Genomic DNA, 17,656 nt, shown 5'->3' with positions numbered 1-17,656 from the left:
CCTCCCCACTGCCCCTTACATGGGCGCCACTCCTCAGATCAAGGAACCGTATTTCTCGCTCCTCCCCTTGAAACTAGGCTGATTTTGTTATTTGCTTTGGTCAGTAGAAATGTGGCAGAAGTGATGTTGTGTCAGTCCCAGAACAACAGGGAGCTCCCACTTCCTGTCTCTTGGAAACCAGCTGCCATAGAATAAAGCTGTCAGATAAGAAGTCTGACTACCCTGAGACCAGCACACTGTGAGGAAGCATAAGCCAGCCACAGGGACAGTGAGAAGTCACGTGAAGGAGCATAAAGATGCATCAAGGAGCCAGGTACTTAAGTGAGGTTTTCTTGGACTATCCAGCCAGGTCCAGCTACCAGCTGAATGTCACTGAGTAAATGATCCTAGCTTATGCCAGGAGTAACAAAATAAATCACCCAGAGGTTCTTGGCTAACTGCTTAACCCATAGAATAATGGGTATTAATAAATCATTGTTGTATTAAGTCACTAAGTTTTAGGGGTGGTACCTAGCAAAAGAAAACTGAAAACCATCTAATTTTTTCCCCTTTGAGCTACAACATAGCATTCTATTTACATTAATTTGTTGCTTAAAAAAGCAAACAGTTAATACTAACTTTAAGTGGATGTGTTGCAGAGTAGGAAGACTTTGGGCTCCAAAGTTATTTAAACCTAGGTTCAAATACCTAATCTTCTCTCTACCAGTTTAATCATTAGGGTAAGTTTTATCAGCTAAAAACCTTGGTGCCCCATCTGCAAAATGGAGGTGGAACAACATGTCAGTGGTTCTAAGTAGTAAATTATTTATGGCCAGTTTCCTAAATTTTCCTGTGTATTTTTCCTTTCCACATCAATTCCTTCTTTGATGGGTACATAAAAAGAGTAATTTAATAGAATTTTGCCATTTGAACATGTTTCGACATTTTTCACAAGACAGTCTGAGCAAACTGTTTAAAAATATTATTTCAGGTTGGGCACGGTGGCTCGCGCCTGTAATCCCAGCACTTTGTGAGGCTGAGGCAGGTGGATCACCTAAGTTCAGGAGTTTGAGACCAGCCTGGCCAACATGGTGAAACCCCATCTCTACTAAAAATATAAAAATTAGCCTGGCATGGTGGTGGGCACCTGTAATCCTAGCTACTCAGGAGGCTGAGGCAGGAGAATCGCTTGAACCCGGGAGGCAGAGGTTGCAGTGAGCCAAGATCGTGCCACTGCACTCCAGCGTGGGCAACAGAGTGAGACTTTGTCTCAAAAAAAACAAAAACAAAAACAAAAACAAAAACAAACAAACAACTACACATGCTTCGGTCCCTGGTTATTTCAGTATCTCTGGAAACATCCTGACCTGTCACTTCCATGAACTCTTCCCTAATGATCTTGTCCTCTACCTTTCTTCAGTCATTTTGCTCTCATAATCATGTTGTATGCATTTCATTACCAGCAACTGCACATCCTCCAAAATCTTGATTTCAAGCATCCCATTCTCTACAACATCTCAAATTTTCCCTATCACTTGCTCTAGTATTGCATGTATTCTAGTATTCTGATGAAATTTCTATCCCACTGATATTTATCACCCCTTGATTCTAACCCTCTAACCCTTTGGCACTAACCTCCCTGCTCTCGGCCCACCTCTCTCATGACCTCACTCATCTTCTTATGTGGCTAGAATTCCAAGGCTTGTCATTTTAATCATACCCTCCTATACCACTTCTATTATTTTGACAAGACCCAAAATATGAGTTATTCTGTTTTTTGCCTTATTCTGTTCTACCCATGCCCCTGTATAGCTGGATATAGAGATGAACAATTATTTAAATGACCTCACTTGAAACTCAAGAGAGGTCCATTTTCCTGGTTAATTCACTCCTCACTGTCTACTTTTCACATTCTCTCCTCAAACTTTCAACACCTCAAACACCCTCACTCTTGCTTTTTTTTGTTAACTGATGAATTAGGAGCAAACAGAAGAACAATTCCATAATCTCCACGACTATTTCCATTCGCCTACCTCTATCTGATCCCTCCTGTCTGTGCTCCATTCTAAAGCCAACTTCTCCAATTTTGTACAAGAAATCCTACCTATTAATGCCAAGGACATTGCTTCATCAATTCTCCTTCCTCTTTCCTAAATCACTATTTTCCTCTGCTACATGAATCCCATCAACATGTAATATGCTATAATTTCTTTGATTTTATAAAAAAAATAATTAAAAACTCCTGTTCCCATGCTCCCTCTGGCTCCTACCTCTTTCCCCTGCTCCCCTTCATAGCAAACTCTTCAGTGATTTTGCTGCTGTCATCCTGAGCACCTCATAAAAACTGCTCTTGTCAAGAACACCATTGACTTCCACCAGGCTAAATACAAATTTAATTTTCAAACTTCAGTATAATTGACTTTTCACTTGCTTTGACATAATGCATTACTGTAGACATACTGAAAAACCTTTTTTTCCAGTTTTATTCTAGTTCACAAACTCTCCTGCTTTTTCTAATACCCTGGGTGCTCTTCCTCAGTATCCCCTGTTGATTCCTCCTCATCTGCCAGATGTTATAACATTGGAATTTCCCAAATCAACGTTATTGGGCTTTGTTTGTTCAATCTACACTCACTACCTTGGTAGTACCTTCAGGCACATGGCTTCACACACTATCTGCCCATGGATGATGCTTGGCCTTATGTCTAGCTTAATTCTTTGTTCTTAATCACACATGCCAACTGTCTAATTGACAAATCTACTTAAATCTCTAATAAACCTCTTAAATCTACTTGAATTTCTAATGAAGAGCTCACAATTGAACTTCCAATATCATACCTCAAATGTTTTCTACCCCCAGTTTTTCTTACACTAGTTAATACCAATTCTACCCTACTTGCTCAGATTAAAAACCTTGGAGACATTACTACTCTTGACTTTCACACTTCTCATCGAATCTGTCAGTAAAACTTAAAATCTATCATAATTTCTCCTCTTTCCACTACCTAAACCACTATGTCTTTGATTCAAGCCACTATTATCTTCTTTCCTGAAACATTCTTCAGAAGCTTTTGTTAAATCCAACTAAAATGTATACTCATAAGATGACCATTGAAAACCCTTAGCATCAGCTTCTTCTAGAAGCATGTAGCAAAGGAAACTCATGCCAGCAGGGCAGCATCAGGTGTTTCACTTCCATGGAAACCCTTGAAGGGGTCATGTAGCAATTCACATAGTTAATTAGACATATTTTCTTTAGCTCTTCCTGTGATATAGCTCAGGTAAAAGAAAACAGTAATCATACTGGGTAGGTTGGAAACTTGGCAGAGAAGCCCCATGCCCCAAAAGAGACAAAATATCTTATCACAGCACAGTTAATACCTTAAGGTCCCCACAAAGGACATGCCAATTACAAAAATTATTCAACTCAAGGAAATCAAAAGATTCTCACCAGATATTTGTCTTCTGATACAGTTTAACAATTGGAATCATTTTTGCCACAGCAATGTTGCCTAGTAACACAGTTATCATTTCAATGTTAGCAGTTTTGCGGGACAGCAAACTCCAAAAGTTATTCAAAGGCCAATTTCTCATGCAGGAAGGAAGAGAGCTTTGTTAACTCTTTACCCACACTGATTTCTGTAATAACCTTCTACTGGTGTCTGTGCATCCAGTTTTTTTTCTTTCCTCTTCAGTCTATTCTCAGCCCACATGATTAAGTTAAAATATGGATCAGATCACATGACTTCTCTGCTCAAAAAAAAAATATGGCTCCCCATATTACTCAGAGTAAAATTTAAAAGTTCTTAAAATGTAAGACTCTATATAACTTGACTTTCCACTATCTCTTTAAACTCCTCTCCTATTTTCCTCTTCCTTGAGCATTCTGTTGCAACCATGCTGACTATCTTGCTGTTCCTACAGCTACTAGATATGCACCTGCCTCAGGAACTTTTCACTGTATCCCTCTGCTACATGCACACATTTCCTTCCCTTCTACTCAAATAACACATTTTAATAAAGCCTTTTAAACTTGTGATTCTCTAGTTCTACAGGGAGTCCCATGTCTGGCCTTCTTTATTTCTCTTAACAGCATTTAGCATCTTCTTATATACCTATGGCCATTATTTTCTTTATTATCTGTTTACCTCCACAAAAGACAAAGATTTTTCTCAATTTATTCACTGTTTTTCTTCAGGAGGGTCAAATACATAGAAAGTACTGAATAAATAGTGGTTGAACTTATTGGATTAATGCTTATTCAAATTTAAATATAATTTGTCAGACAGGAATATTTCACTTAAATTCCATTTTAATGTGACTTCCTTTACTTAACCTCTTTTTCATTTTTCAATAAACACAACGTTCTAAAAATTTTGCAAATAATTCTAACTAGTCATTTATCTAAATATTTTAAGGCAGCATGACATCCAATTTAGTATTTTCAAAATATAAGGATAAGAGTTATTTTTCTAATCCAATTATAAATTTTAAAGGATCTATTTCTTTTGTGTAAAATACTTATGATTTTTTAGAAGCCAGAAGGGATCAGCATATGTGGGTGCATTGTTGGCAGAAAGTGAATAATCTTACATTTTGGCCTAGAAATAAACATATCAACATCTAAATGAGCTTCCTACAAATAATCTGACAGCTCTAACTAGTTAATGAGACATTTAAAAATTTTTTTCAACTATATAATGAATTGTGAAGATAGTTTTTTTAATCGTTCTCAGGGATGGAAGGATATTAGTATTTTCTTAATTGTCATTGATGTCTTTAACCCAATGATTTTATTACTATTTATTCAATTATTTATATGTAGCCATGTGGCAATATAAAATCCAATATTGCCACTGCACTAATATGAATTTTTGTAAGGAGCATACCCTGAGTAACGACTATTGAGATCAAAGAATTTTATAAATAGAGCTTTGAGGTTAAACCTGCTTAAATACAGAGGAAAACTAAAAACTTGATTTGAGTTTTATGAATAAAGTAAGTTCAACAAAGTAATTTTAAAAGAATGCAATCATAGCTTAGCAAGTAATTCTGTGTTTGACAAATAAACATTTAACCTCATTTCCTGTTTTAGAGAAATTTCAAGGAGATCATTTATTAGCCTGAGGACCTGGACCTGTTCCTAATACAAATAACCCAAATGCATCTATTGAGTATTAACTAGCCAAGAAGGATGTACTAAGCACCTACTGTATATCTGCTATTGTTCTTTATTTTGGAGAATATAAACCATACATACATAACTTAGTCCCTGCTTTGACATAGCTTCAACCGAAATGGCTAGCTAACTAGAATCCTACAGAGTATTTAAGAAATATGTTTTTAGTGTCTATACATGCAGCATGTTGCTAAATTTTCACCATACAATTTAAATAGGATAACTGAAAACATCAAAACACTTCTAATTAAGAATGACCACAGACTGTCTCTAGGAAATGCACAGAAGTAAATAAATAACATATAGAATAGCAGTTAACTAAAAAATCACTTTAAAATTTACATAAGGTTTGAATGGTGGAGAAATGATAATACTTGAAATACCCATTAAATCTGCTTTTCTGATTGCCATGCAAAATAGCCTTACTACTTAAATTTCCTTAGAATCGCAATTATTTCAGATTTTTTTTGTGAACTTACCCCCTCTGAACTTTGTAGCACTTTACCAAGGCCAGCTCAATTATGGTCTACTAAGGAAAATGTAGCTTTCTTGGGAACAAACAAATTCCCACATAACACTAAGACAGTGGTGTTAAGACAGGGGCTCTGTATTGTGGACTAGGAGTTTCTGCTCGCTTTCTCCATCTGTGCAACCGTGGTAAGATTCATTCATTAAAAAATAAATTACTATCTTCAAAATGCCATCATGTTTAATATGATAGTCGTGGTTATCAAGCTTCATTCCAATTTGTAAGTGATGCAAATGTAGATGTTTTTATTTTACCTCATCTTGCTGTGAGTTTAGCAGCTGCAGTTTCATGTGCTTCATGTAGGCCATGGTAATTGGCATGTTGTAGTCAATCATGCTGGTCACCAAAGTGGGAGGTTTTCCGTTATCTGTAATAAAACATTTTTAATGGGTAATGAAAGTGACACTGCATTCTACCTGTAATTTGAAAATGATCTATTTCTCCAAATTGAAACAGGATTTTAGATACCAAGTGTCTTAAAGCATGGTATTATTATAGTTGGATGGTAGAAAAAATAACTAGTAAGGTTCTACAAAGGTGTATTGACACTGTTTAATAGTACTAATTAATTATTTCTAAGTGCAAGGGAACTTTTAAACATCCTGAGTAACAATAAATAAACCTAATGTGGTGACTAACACAATTATTTGTGTTTTTCTTCTCTGCTTTACTTTCTATATGTATTTTTTGAATGCCGAAGGAAATTTGCTCAATTTTTTGCTTTTGGCCATTCCATTTAACCTTCAAGACATAGGAATGAGCCAGCAAAAATGTATCTCTGAGACTGATAGAATCTCTGAGAGAAAGTCGTATTTAGCTAAATAATTTTCTATAATTTTAATGAGAACTAAAGCCAAATCATAATTTTTATATAAAACTTTTTAGTAAAGAAACTCCACATTATTCATAATTTTTAGAAATAAGGAATCGGTAGACTTCAAAAGACATTGATAGAAACCAATTTCCTTGCTGAATATATCTAAAATACCATGAAATACATATAATAAGTGAAAATTAAAACATTATTACAGGGAAAAATGTTATTTGCCACAGCTGAAACTGTCTTTCTTCTAACAATGGGCACTGAATTACTTTGTAAGTGGATATTCAAAATTCACTGCCTCCTACTTGAATAAATGAGATGATCTGACTTGTTGAACTGTTTCAGTCTACCACGTTTTTATAAAAATGTGAGATATAAATTGCCATTATGAATAAAATTGCTTTAAATCTCACTATTTGACACTGCAACTACCTTTATGATCTGTTCCATCTGGGTTTAAATGCATTCTTTTCTGGCACTCTGAGCAGCTCATTAGAAATCGTGTCACCGCTTCTCTTGGTAGGAAGGCATAGCTCTCTGAAATCTGAAATGATTCACAAAATATAGGTGTTATTATATAAGCTGACTGAGCATGATTTAACAGAAATGATCATTGTATTTCCAAATAAGACACGTTATTCCATAATGGCAGGAAGCACAATGAAAGCATGCATTGCATACCATGCATCATTTCAAGAAATATCTATCAAACTTGATTAGATGACTTTTAATAAGAGCCAGTAAGGCCATGTGGAGATAAAAATCAACCACATCTCGATGAGCATCTGTTTATATTTTTGCATTTCTTTTAGGTAAAATAATCACAGTGTACAGATATCCTAATGAATTTTCCTTATTATGAAACATTGCCAACATTGTTTTTAAAGTTACTGCTAGCACAATCAAATTTGTATCCAATTTTATATACATTTTTTTGTAATTTAGCCCCAAGTAGGAGCAATAAACTTTGGATTTTGCACAATGAACATTTCTTCATTGTTGCTTTTCAAAATATTTTAGGTGAGAATAAAAAATAAATTCAAACAGAACTCATGTATATATTTACTGCAGTGAATCATCCCTTCCACAGAAAATGACACACCTGGAAATGCATTTAGGCCACATGTTTCATTTATTTTATGTCGATTTTTAATAATATATGTCCATAATAGCTCACACTGAGCGAGCCTTTTCTGTGGCCTATATAGAGCTTTGTTTTCAGAACCAAGATCTAGAATCAAGTTAGAAATCTATACTACCATTACAGTAATTTTATAAATATTAACTTTTCAAAAACCAAGTTCTCCCATCAAAGCAAATAACTCCTTAAGCGAAACTGATAGATAGTTGAATATCTTTAAATAAAACCTGACAGTGACTCAGACAGTGCTACTAAGAAGTCTGATGCAGGGCTTCAGTTTTCCACCATAGCACTAACATGTTACATGAAATATAAGAAAAGCAATAGGAATAAATGAGTTGCAAATAAGACATAAATGCCACAGATGATTTCTGAGGTGCATCTATAGCCCTTACAAACACTGATGTATTTTAAATTAGTAAAAATGAGGGAAAATGTGTAACAAATGTATAATTGAGTGTAAACAGGTGCTAGTTCTCTTGGTGGTGATGGAGTCAACTTTTGCTTATCCATGCTATAGGAGCATAGACTTGAGGAAACCCCATATACTGAGATCGAAAATTGTAAATCTCATTTTCTCTTAATTTAATATTAAAATCAGTTTGTACCACATAGCCTAATCCTATTGACTTTAAGGGAAAAGAAGTGATAAGAATACTGAAGAGGAGAAACAAGCTTACAATTAAAATCTGCCATTGATAATCCACATTCAGGTCATTAAAATTCAATACTCCTAGGGGTTGAAATGCAGAACTCTTATTTTTAAATATAATATTGACAGACTAAGATATCCAGACTTCAAAAAATACTGCTTCAGACTATGCAGTTATTGCGTGAGGATAATGATCAGAACAATTCTAAACTATTTTGTGAAAAATTTTATATTATTTAATAAGAATGTATATACAATTTACATTCTCATTCATTTTCTCTTTTTCTATAAACGCATATAGCATATATGAATTTAAATTCTATTTTTCTGTTTTTACAGAGGGAATAAATACTTTTAGCTGATTTATTTCATTAGAGATCATTATTTTCTGGCTCCCTGAAGAAATACTTTATACTAATTCAGAAGAAAAAAAAAGTCTATAATGCATGCTTCATCCTTATGTTTTATATTTTAAATCACATCGAGTTATAGTCCATTAGAACTAATGGGTCTGACCAGTAAATTTATTATCAAATAGGATTTCAGGCAAAGGCTCCATTGGTTTTTCTAGATTTCTATTAAACCATTTATCTACTTTATAAAAGAGAAACATTTCATCGAAAGATAGATAGGTAAGTGATGGAGTTGGAGAGAGACTTGATTGGCTTCCACAGCCCTGATACTTTCTGAAAGTTTCTCTTTTCCCCATGCCAATGAAGCACTTGTGTAGAAATCCCTTCTGGATAGATTTATCATTGACCTGAATCAATCCTATGACTTGTCTAGCAGCATTTAACCCCAAATCAAATTTTCTTGAAATTATTAATAATCATATCACATTAGTTTTATAGCTTTCCTCTGAAAAATACTACATGTAACGGTCAAAAATAGGTTTGTGCTCATGTATACATGTATGCATGAAATAACACAAAGCCCACTTTGTATCTTAGAAAATATTTTTAAGCAAATATTGTATCATATTATTCTTTCTGCTGTGGCTCTAACATAGTACTTGCCATGTCACTATATATTACAAAAGATAAAAGCACTTATTTGGGAATAATTTTCTTGGTGTTTAGAATTCACGTTATAGGGACACCTGCCATGGCATTCCACTTCCCTTGAATCTTTTCTTCCCCACCTCATATTCACTGGGACCCACAGACTACAGAGTCCTCCTATGCACAGAGAAGAAAGATCCTCCAAGCAGGCTTTTCACATCTCATACTCATTTCTGAAAAAATATTTCTCCTGCAATGCAGGTGAAGAGGAAAAAAAAAAAAAAACAACTTTTACCCTATTCAGAATCTTTTCTCCCAGGCCTACTTGAAATTAAGAGTCCTGGAATTCTCAGGAGTCACCAAGATGGTGAAATAGAAGTTTCTAGCATTTGTTCCCTCACAGAAACATGAACTTGAATAACCATCCATGCACAAAAATACCTTCACAACAACTAAGGAATCCAAGTAAGTGATTACAGCACCTGAGTGGAGCACAGAAATAAGAAAAGACTCAACGAAGAAGGCAGAAAAGACGGTTTCACATTATGTTTGTCAACTCTCCCTCAAACTCATGCAGCACAACTTAGAGAAAGAAGTTCTCCACATGGTTGAAGGAGAATGAAGTAAGCACTCAACTTCACCTTCACTTTGGGCCCTAGCAACAGGCCCACCATTACACTCCAGGCACCAAGTATTTGAGGCAGTTGAAGTTAAGTTGTTAATAGCTTAAAATAGTTTGTTATAACTATAAGGTAGTTTATGTAAGTCCTATGGTAACCACAAATAAAAAAAATCTGTAAGTAGATATGCAAAAGATGAAGAAAAAGTAATTAAAACATACAACTACACAAACATCATCAAATCACAAAGGAAGAGACCAAGAAAGGAAGAAATTGAAAAATATTCATGCAGCAATTAGTAAAATGGCAATAGTAACTCCTTATCTATCAATAGTTACTTTAAACATAAATGGATCAAATTCTCCAATCAAAAGTCAGAGTGGCTGAATGAATTTCAAAAAGAAAAACAAGAACTAACTACATGTTGCCTACAAAAGTATCACATTAGCTATACGTGGACACATAGGCTGAAAGTGAAAGGATAGAAAAATATATTCCATGCAAATGGTAACCAAAAGGGATCAGGGATGGTTATATTTACATCAAACATAATAGAGTGCTTGTTAACAATTGTCACAAGAGGCAATGAAGGTCATTATATAATGATAAAGAAGTCAATTCATCAAGAAGATATAACAACGGTAAATATATATGTACCCCAAAACAGAGCACCTAAATATATAAAGCCAATGTTAATAGAACTGAAAGGATAAACAAACAGCAACATGTTAACAGCAGAGAACTTCAATATATCGCTTTCAATAGTAAAAGATAGTCCAGACAGAAAATGAATAAGGAAATAGCAGACTTGAACAACAATAGAAACTGAATGAACCTAATGAACATATACAAAACTTACCATCCAACAGCAGCAGAAGACATATACTACTCACGTGAACCGGGAAGAATCTTCATGATAGATCATATGTTAGGCCACAAAACAAGTCCTAACAAATTTTTAAAAACTGAAATCATATGAAATATCCTTACAGAGCACACTGGTATGAAACTAGAAATCAATAATAGAAGAAAAATAGAAAAAAATTACAAATATGTGAAAATAAAAAACTCACTCCTGAGCAAAGAAAAAATCAAACGGGAAATCCAGAAATATCTTAAGCACAACAAACTGGAAACAAACATATCAGAACTTATAGAATACAGCAAAAGCAGTTCAAACAGGGAAGTGTATAGCAATAAATGTCACATTAAGGAAAAAGAGTCAGGTGTGGTGGCTCATGCCTGTAATCCCAGCTACTTCGGTAGCTGAAGAGGAAGGATCATTTGAGGCTAGGAATTTGAAACAAGACTGGGTAACATAGCGAGATTCTGCCTGTAAAAAAAAAATTATAAAAAGTAAAAAAAAAAAAAAAAATTTTGTCAGGCATGGTGGCATGCACCTGTAGTCCTGGCTACTCAGGAGGCTGAGGTGGGAGGATAGCTTGAACCTAGGAGTTCCAGACTGCGGTGAGCTATGATCATGCTGCTGCATTCCAGCATGAGTGACAGAGGGAAAGACTGTTTCCTCTTTCTAAAAACAATAATAATATTAATTAATTTTTAAAAGAGGAGAAAAAGATCTCAAATAACCTAGCTTTATACCTCAAAGAACTAGAAAAGGAAGAACAAATTACAGTCCAAGTTAACAGATAGAAGGAAATAATAAGGATCAGAACAGAAATAAATAAGGCAGAGACTAGAAACACAAAAAAGATCAATGAAACCAAGTTATTTGTTTTTTGAAAAGATATACAAAATTCACAAAACTTTACCTAGACCAAGGAATAGAGAGGAATCAAATAAATAAAATTATAAGTAAATGAAGAGATATTGTAAATGATATCAGAGAAATACAAAGAATCATAAGAAACTACTATGAACAATTATATATGCCAACAAATCTGATAACACAAAAGAAATGCATAAATTCCTAGTAATGTGTAGCACACCAAGACTGAATCATAAAAAGCAGGACATATGAACAGATCAATAGTGAGTAGGGGATCAAATCAGTAATCAAAAACCTCCCAATAAAGAAAGTCCCAGGACCTGAAGGCTTCACTGGTAAATTCTACCAAACATTCCAAGAAGAATTAACAATAACCCTTCTCAAACTCCTTCCATTCCCACCCCCTGCCCCCCAAAAAAGAAATTACTGGTTAGGAGGGAACACTTCCAAGTTCATGCCAGCATTACCGTGACACCAAAGCCAGATAAGGACGCTACAAAAAAAGTTTACAGCAAATTTCTCTGATGAACATAGATGAAAAACTCAACAAAAACTAGCAAACAAAATTTAAAAGCACATTAAAAGGATTATACCCTATAGTCAAGTGGGTTTTATCCCTAGGATGCAAGGACATTTCAACATACACAAATCAATAAATGAGATTCACCACATTAGCAGATTGAAGGATAAAAAATAATATAATCATCTCAATAGATTCAGAAAAAGAATGTGACAAAATTCAACATCTATTCATGATTAAAACTCTTAACAAATATGTATAGAAGAAATGTACGTCAATATAATAAAAGCCATATGCAATAAGCCCACATCTAATGTCATACTCAGTGGTGAGAAAATGAAAACTTTTCTTTTAAAATCAAGAATAAGACAAGGATGCCCACTCTTGTCACTTTTATTCAACATGGTACTAGAAGTCCTAGTCATAGTAATAAAAGGTTAGAAAAAGATAAGCCATCTAAACTTGAAAAAATAAATAAAATTTTCTTTGTTTACAATTGAAATGATCTAATAGGCAGAAAATCCTACTAAAGACCCCACCAAAACAATGTTAGAACTAATACACAAATCCGGTAAAGTTGCAGGATAAAAAAATCAAGATACAAAATCAGCTGTATGTTTATACATAACAATGAACTATATAAAAAAGAGTAAGAAGACAACATCATTTAAAATAGCATCAAAAATAAAATAAAATAGAAACATAATTCAGCCAAGATGATAAAAAATCTATACAAAGATCTATACAATGAAAGCTATAAAAAAGAAAGAATAATCTCTAACAAATACACCAAGAACACACAAAGAGAAGGGATAATCTCTTTTACAAATGGTATTTGGAAACTGGATATCCAAATGTGGAATAAATAAATTGGCCTTTGTATCACACCTTATACAAAAATAAACTCAAAAGGGATTAAAGACTTAAATGTATGTGTATGTGTATATAGATACATACATATACACGTATATATATACGTGTATATATGTAGAAGTGTGTGTGTATATATATATTTATATATATAGGATTATATAAACTAAAAATCTTCCTTACAGTAAACAATGAATAGACAACCCATGGAATGGAAGGAATTATTTGCAAACCATACATAATAAAGGGTCAACATCCAAAATATATAAAGAACTCAAAAAATTTAATAGCAATACAACAAATAACTTGATTTAAAAATGGGCTGCTATGTTTAAACGTCTGTGTCTTCTTAAACTTTTTCATTGAAACTTAATCCCCAGTGCAATAGTGTTGGGATGTGAGGCCTTTGGGAGGCTACACTCTCATAGATGGGATTAGTGCCCTTATAGAAGAGGTCTAAGGGGGCCTGCTTGTCTCTTTGGCCCTTCCACCAAGAAAGAAGTCACCATCTACATGGAACGGTTCCTTATCAGGCGCTAAATATACTGGTACCTTGCTTTTGGGCTTCCTAGGTTCCATAACTATGGGTAATAAGTTTCTATTACTTTTCAATTATCCAGTCTAGATTATTTCATTATAGCAGCCCAAACAGATGAAGACATAGGCAAAAGACATGAATGGGCATTTCCCAAAAGAAGACCTACAAATGGCTAACAGGTATATGAAAAAATGTCGAACATCATTAGCCATCAGAGAAATAAAATTCAAAACCACAATGTGATATCACCTCACACCTGTTAGGATCACTGTTATAAAAAAGTCAAAGATAAAAAGTATTGGCAAGGATGTGAAGAAAAGGGAAGTCTTGTATACTACTGGTGAAAATGTAAATCAACCCATCCATTAGAGAAAACAATATGGTGGTTCCCCTAGAAATTGAAAATAGAACTGCCAAGTGATCCAGCAATTCCATTTCTGGGAACACATCCAAAGGAAATGAAATCATTATCTCCAAGAGATATCTGCACTCCTCTGTTCATTGCAGCCTTATTCACAATAGCCAGGATATGGGGACAACTAGGCCAGGTACAGTGGCTCACACCTGTAATCCCAGCGCTTCGGGAGGCTGAGACAGGTGGATCACCAGAGGTCAGGAGTTCGAGACCAGCCTGGCCAACATGGTGAAATCCCATCTCTGCTAAAATTATGAAAATTGGCCAGGTGTGGTGGCAGGTACCTGTAATCCCAGCTACTTGGGAGGATGAGACAGGAGAATCACTTGAACCCGGGAGGCAGAGTTTGAAGTGAGCCAAGATTGTGCCACTGCCCTCTAGCCTGGGCAACAGAGCAAGACTGTCTCAAAAAAAAATAATAATAAGATATGGGGACAATATAAGTGTCCACTGATGAATGAATAAAGAAAATATGACATAAAATGTATCAATATTTAATTTTATATGTGTATATATACATATATATTTCATGTTATTACACACATATAATGAAATAATATTCAGCACTGAAAAAAGAGGAAATCCTGTCATTCTCAACAACATGTATGAACCTGGGGAATATTATGGTAAGTGAAATAAACCTGACATAGAAAGACAAGCATAATCTCACCTGTATGTGGAAATTGAAAAAGTCAAACTCATAGAAGCTGAGAGTAGAATATATTGGTGGTTCCAGTGGCTGGAGGGTGAGGAAAATGAGGAGATGTTGGTCAAAGGGTACAAAGTTTCAGTTATGTAGTATGAATAAGTTCTAGAGATCAAATGTATAGCATAGTGACTGCAGATAATTCTGTATTGTATAATTAAAATTCATTAATAGAGCAAATCACAAGTGTTACCACATGTACCCACAAATGGTTACTATATGTGGTGATGGATATGCTAATTAGCTTGATTGTAATTAGCTTGATTGCAGTAATAATTTCATAATGTAGATGTATATGAAAACATGTTGTACACCTAACATATATACAATCTATTTTTTGAGACAGGATCTCTTTCTATTGCCCAGGCTGGATTGGAGTGCTGAAATCACAGCTCACTATAGCCTCAAAGTCCTGGGTTCAAGTGATGGATCCTCCTGCCTTAGCCTCCCAATTAGCTAGGACTACAGGTGCGGACCACTACACCCAGCTTTTTTTTTTTTTTTTTTTTGGTGGAGACAGGGTCTCATCATGTTGCCCAGTCTACTCTTCAACTCCTGGCCTCCAGCAATCATCCCATCTTGGTGTCCCACAGCTCTGGGACTACAGGCACGAGCAACTGCACCTGGCTACAATTTTCATTTACCAAGCATGCCTCAATAAAGCTAGCAAAAAAGAAAATATCCTAGACAACCTTCATTACTGCAGTTCTCAGTGTGGTGACTCACACCTGTAATCCCAACAATTTGACACGCTGAGGCTGGAGGATCACTTGAGGCTAGGAGTTCGTGACAACCCAGCCAACATAGATCCTATCACTATGTAAAATTTTAAAAATTAGTTGTACATGGTAATGTGTGTCTGTAGTCTTAGCTAGTCAAGAAGGCTGAAGAAGGAGGCTCACTTGAGCCCATGACTTTGATGTTGCAGGGAGCTATTATTATGCTACTGCACACCAGCCTGTGTGTCAGAGTGAGACAATGCCTCTTAAAAAAAAAAAAAAATTAAAAGTGTCCTGTCCTTGGAAAATTCTTAAATTATGATATATTTGAATAATTACATTTCATAATTAAACTTTTGTGATGAAATACTGCCATTTGATTCTGTGTGCATCCTTATTTAACCTAATTCAGAGATAGCATTGAAAGCCTATGCACCAATCCTCTTCTAACTTGAGACCTATGCTAAGTACCTCTATGACCCTTACCCTAATGAAAGGCCTGTTCTCATTTGCTGGGAATGAATGTTTGAAATGTTAAATCAACTTTAAATAGATATTCATAAATGGTGATAACACTCAGGGACAGGTCCCTCAAGGCAGCCCATTTATCGAAGTCCTAATATCTTTCTTGCAATATGTAATAGCAGTTGCAAATAAAACCTAGAAGGAACAGAAATTTAAAAATATTTTGATTCAGATACTAAAAACACTATTCTACTATATTACAATTAACTATGTAAAATGCTATAATCGTTCATAAACGTCATAAATGTCTTAGACCCAGTTTTCCAATGTGACTACTCTGTTTCCAGATGGAAACTGGATTTTGAATATACAGAGGTACAGAACATTTTCTAGAATATTGGTGATAACAATATTTCACTTGAAAATGTATTCTTAAAAACATTTTTATATTTCAGAAAGACAAAGAGTATTTCCTTAGAATTTGTTTATGAACACAGAAACACTGTCCCTTGATAGTGATAAGATGCAAACTTTAAAGAATGGATATTAGCCTTGATCCATCTTAACTAAGCACTAAAAAAATCACAACTTCCATCTGACAATTCACATATTAAATATATAGCTCACAACAGAAATGAACATGCAAAGGATGAACTAGAAAATGGCCATATTGAACTTTATAAACTAATGACCTAACATTATTTATCAAGTAAATAATTATGGGTAATATATTTCTTACAAATGTTGTTTTCTATGAATCTAGACTTGTTTTCTTATGCTTATATAATGTTATACTTTTCACTGTGGTTTTACTACCATTATTTTAGCAAATGGTTAAAACAGATTTTCCAATAACTTTTTGATAAATTGGTTGACTGCTATAAAGAGACGAAATGAATTGTCATTGTTACACAGCACAGGGCAAAGTAAAATGCTGGAAGTCAAACATGGATTTCCTAAATACTGGTCTATTTCTGTAAATTTAATGGACGATGAGTGGCTTATCCAACAGACAAGACAAATGCTAAGGGCCCAGGGAAAGCAAACAAACAAACAAAAATTTCAAGAAACCCAACGTACCAAAATGTCATCACAGAAAAAATCAGTGCTTGTTAAACTATCTTCAACGTGAGTCATGGGAAAGATTTGTTACTATTATTATCTTTTACCTTGAATTCAGAGAGAAGGAAGGAAGAAACTAGCCAGGCAAATAGAGCAAAGAGTCCTCAGCAGAATTTCTGCTCTAAAAGAGCAGCCTGGAAGATCAGGCTGCAGACATAGATAAGGAAGCAAGTTCCAGCACAAAGAGGGAGCCTCCTGTGTAATTAGCAAGTTTCACATGCATACAGTGGGTCCCAGTAAGCACTGTGGGCCCTAGTGAGCACATTCCTTTCCACATCCTTTTTTGGATAAGGCAGCTAGAAGCTTGCATGAAGCTGGTGCCTGCAGCTGCACCAATAGAAAGAACTACCTTGGGCCAGTCACATCAACCATGGCCAGGCACATCACCTAAGCTGGAGTGGAGTAGCATAGTAATAGTTCCCTGCAACCTCAAAGTCATGGGCTCAAGCAAGCCTCCTGCCTCAGCCTCCTTGACTAGCTGGGACTACAGGTACACTCTACCATGCACAACTAATTTTTAAAATTTTGCCTACCTGCCTCCCACTTAGCACATGCACAGTGGGGGAAAAGATAAGCAACATGGACTAACTTAGGCTAAGGACCTGCCAAAAAGGTTGGGGTGAGGACTGCCAGAGAGTCACACCCTAT

General features: G+C 35.1%; 1 protein-coding gene across 9 annotated transcripts in view; it reads right to left on the bottom strand.

The window, feature by feature from the left end:
• Window positions 1–17,656, bottom strand: part of NOL4 (nucleolar protein 4) — a 387,024-nt gene that overhangs the window by 268,939 nt on the left and 100,429 nt on the right. For all 9 annotated transcript variants that reach the window (XM_050767257.1, XM_050767246.1, XM_050767248.1 and 6 more), the window contains 2 exons: window positions 6,943–7,054; window positions 5,942–6,054 (listed from right to left, as the gene is read on the bottom strand). In XM_050767257.1, the coding sequence (XP_050623214.1) occupies window positions 5,942–6,054; window positions 6,943–7,054 (225 nt within the window). The remainder of the gene's footprint in view (window positions 1–5,941; window positions 6,055–6,942; window positions 7,055–17,656) is intronic.

Source organism: Macaca thibetana, chromosome 18 (genome assembly GCF_024542745.1).
Source record: "Macaca thibetana thibetana isolate TM-01 chromosome 18, ASM2454274v1, whole genome shotgun sequence".
NCBI classification, from domain to species: Eukaryota; Metazoa; Chordata; class Mammalia; order Primates; family Cercopithecidae; genus Macaca; species Macaca thibetana.
This window is presented reverse-complemented; position numbering and strand designations above follow the sequence as displayed.